This window comes from Limulus polyphemus, unplaced genomic scaffold (genome assembly GCF_000517525.1).
Source record: "Limulus polyphemus unplaced genomic scaffold, Limulus_polyphemus-2.1.2 Scaffold229, whole genome shotgun sequence".
Classification (NCBI taxonomy): Eukaryota; Metazoa; Arthropoda; class Merostomata; order Xiphosura; family Limulidae; genus Limulus; species Limulus polyphemus.
Genome location: NW_013665839.1, coordinates 280,606 through 283,127, shown reverse-complemented (window position 1 = coordinate 283,127; position 2,522 = coordinate 280,606). Strand labels below are relative to the sequence as shown.

The 2,522-nt window shown below is 30.5% G+C and overlaps 1 protein-coding gene across 1 annotated transcript in view; it reads right to left on the bottom strand.

Moving 5' to 3' along the window:
• Window positions 1–1,007: 1,007 nt before the first annotated feature.
• The window catches only part of LOC106478586 (solute carrier family 23 member 2-like), a 46,989-nt gene continuing 45,474 nt past the window's right edge, over window positions 1,008–2,522 (bottom strand). The window contains exon 12 of the mRNA XM_022382199.1: window positions 1,008–1,851. Within this exon, the coding sequence (XP_022237907.1) occupies window positions 1,586–1,851 (266 nt within the window). The 3' untranslated portion in view covers window positions 1,008–1,585. The remainder of the gene's footprint in view (window positions 1,852–2,522) is intronic.

Here is a 2,522-nt window from a genome sequence, read left to right as displayed (position 1 = left end):
GTGGGATGGGGATTCGAACCCGCGACCCTCAGATTGCGAGTCGAACGCCTTAACCACCTGGCCATGCCGGGCCTAGGTCAGGAGGTATTTCCAAACAGCTTTAATTGGCTTCCTGAAATATGCGCTCATTAAGATAAGACTTATATTTTTTTAATTTTACTCTTTTTTTTCTTTTTTTTTGCGCTAAATAGTTGTAGATCAGTTCGATCCCCAAAATATGTCCTAGAATGGATTCAAATTAGCAGTGTTAGAATTAAATTAACTGTTAAATCAAAGATCATGCAATCATAATTTACTTAAGTTAAGAATAGGTATATATATTTTTTTGGAGACGTTTTAAAATTGCATTTTAAATCTGTATTTTGTCCGCATCATTTAAAATATTATTTTTACACGCATTCAATTGGAACTCTGTAATGGTTTAATTAAAAAAAAATGTGAAAGACAAATCTGCAGTCTAGTGTGATTTTATCATTACTATTAACATAATGACCCCTGCTATCTTTATCTATGGTCTTTTCACTTCACAAGTATTCTTTGAACCAGGATATGTAAACATCATATTATGAACCAGGCTTGGTGTTTGTAGGCTTAGATATTTTCGAATTTTCGTGTGGATAAACAAACAAATAAGTTAACGCCCAGACGGAGTTGACTGTAACACCAACAGCCTGACTGGGTGATTATATTAAAATATTAAGTTTAAAAAGTTACACATTTCCGGTATTATGTAAATCGCCGTGTCAGTAAAAGTGATAATTTTCAAATTCTCGTTGATAACACGAGGGAAGTTACAAATCTCACATAATACATAACATTTTAGACCTTATCCTGAGTCTCCGCTGCAAATTTAGATAAAAAAAGCTTGGAAGATGTTTAGAGAAATTTGAAACTTTATTAAACATGTGTTTAAGTCAAATACTTGACGATTCTGCGACTTAATATTTTCAATCGTAGTTCAAGAGCGATTTTTTGTACAAATTGAAAGTTTCTACACATTTTGTCGAGAATTTGTTGTCTAAAGTTCTTATACACCTAAACTAGAAAGTAGGTTACGAAAACTACAAACTATTATTTTATGTATTTTGTTTCAATCACACATGAAGTAACGGAAACTTAACACGCTGCAGGTTGTACAATGACTTGATTTAGATCTACTTCTGTAAAAACACGATTTTAATACGCCTGTTTATGCACATTTTTAGTAGCATTAGTTAAGGTATGGGAATAGGAACTTAGAAATTACGAACATTTTTAAACATTATAATAAATAAGAAAGGTATCAAAACAACCTGGTCTTATTGTATCAAACTAAATACACACTTTAATTGACTTTTCTATTAAACGTATTAAATAAAAAGATGATAACAGTTTGTTGTTGTTTTTTTTTTTACTTTTGAGAGACAGTCGATGTTATGATTATTATTTTCCAGTACCATTAGTTAAGGTATGGGAATAGAAATTTACAAATTATAAAGATTCTCATAACAAAAAAGGTATTAAAATAACCTGTTCTTAGGGGATCAAATCAATCATACATTTATATTGACTTTTCTGTTAATTGTTGTCAATAAAAAAGACGATCTTAATTTTGAGAGTCGATGTTATGATTATTATTCTTTTGAGGTTTAAATCTGTTAAATAATGCTTTTAATTTACCAAGAAATATATTCTGGTCGTATGTTGGACTGATAGGAATGTACTTGAAAATTTGATATCTTTTAATTACGTCCATGCCGAATGGGAGGTCATAGGTTGAAGGTGACGGAAGTGTCGACTCATCACCTTCAGATATATTATGTTCAAGGCCTTGTTCTCTCCATTTGATGAGTCCTCTTTCTTCATCTGTCCCTGAAATTGATTTATTCGTATTATAATTTATTAATATTTAAAGGAATTTGTATTTGTTATTATTTTAGAAAGTGTTCAGTTAATTTGTAAGTAATTCCATATTTATTATGATAATACATTAATAAGTTCTTATGTTTCTCATTTGTATGTTGTGAATATTATACCTCCTATCAAGATAATAAAGAAATCGTTAAAAATAAATTGTGGGACATCTTATAAATTTTATTCCCCCCTCTCTTTGATGCCCCCAGAAAGGTCAGCGGAAAGTCCGAGGGTTTAAAATATTAAACATCAGGTTTTGATACTCACTGTGGGTACAGCACAGACAGGTCATTGTGTAGATTTGCGCTTAGTAATAGGAAAACAAAAACAAACAACAAACAAGATATCTGTGGTTCTTTAGCTGCGGCTAATACATGTAAGTCTATATAATACATGAAATATATAGTATGAACAAATATTAGTCTCTTATATGATAGAGCGTAGATTAAGTTTTACTTTGACGTAATTTAATATGATAGAGGGTAGATTAAGTTTTACTTTGACGTAATTTAATATGATAGGGGTAGATCAAGTTTTACTTTGACGCAATTTAATATGATAGATGGTAGATTAAGTTTTACTTTGACGTAATTTAATATGATAGAGGGTAGATCAAGTTTTACTTTGAC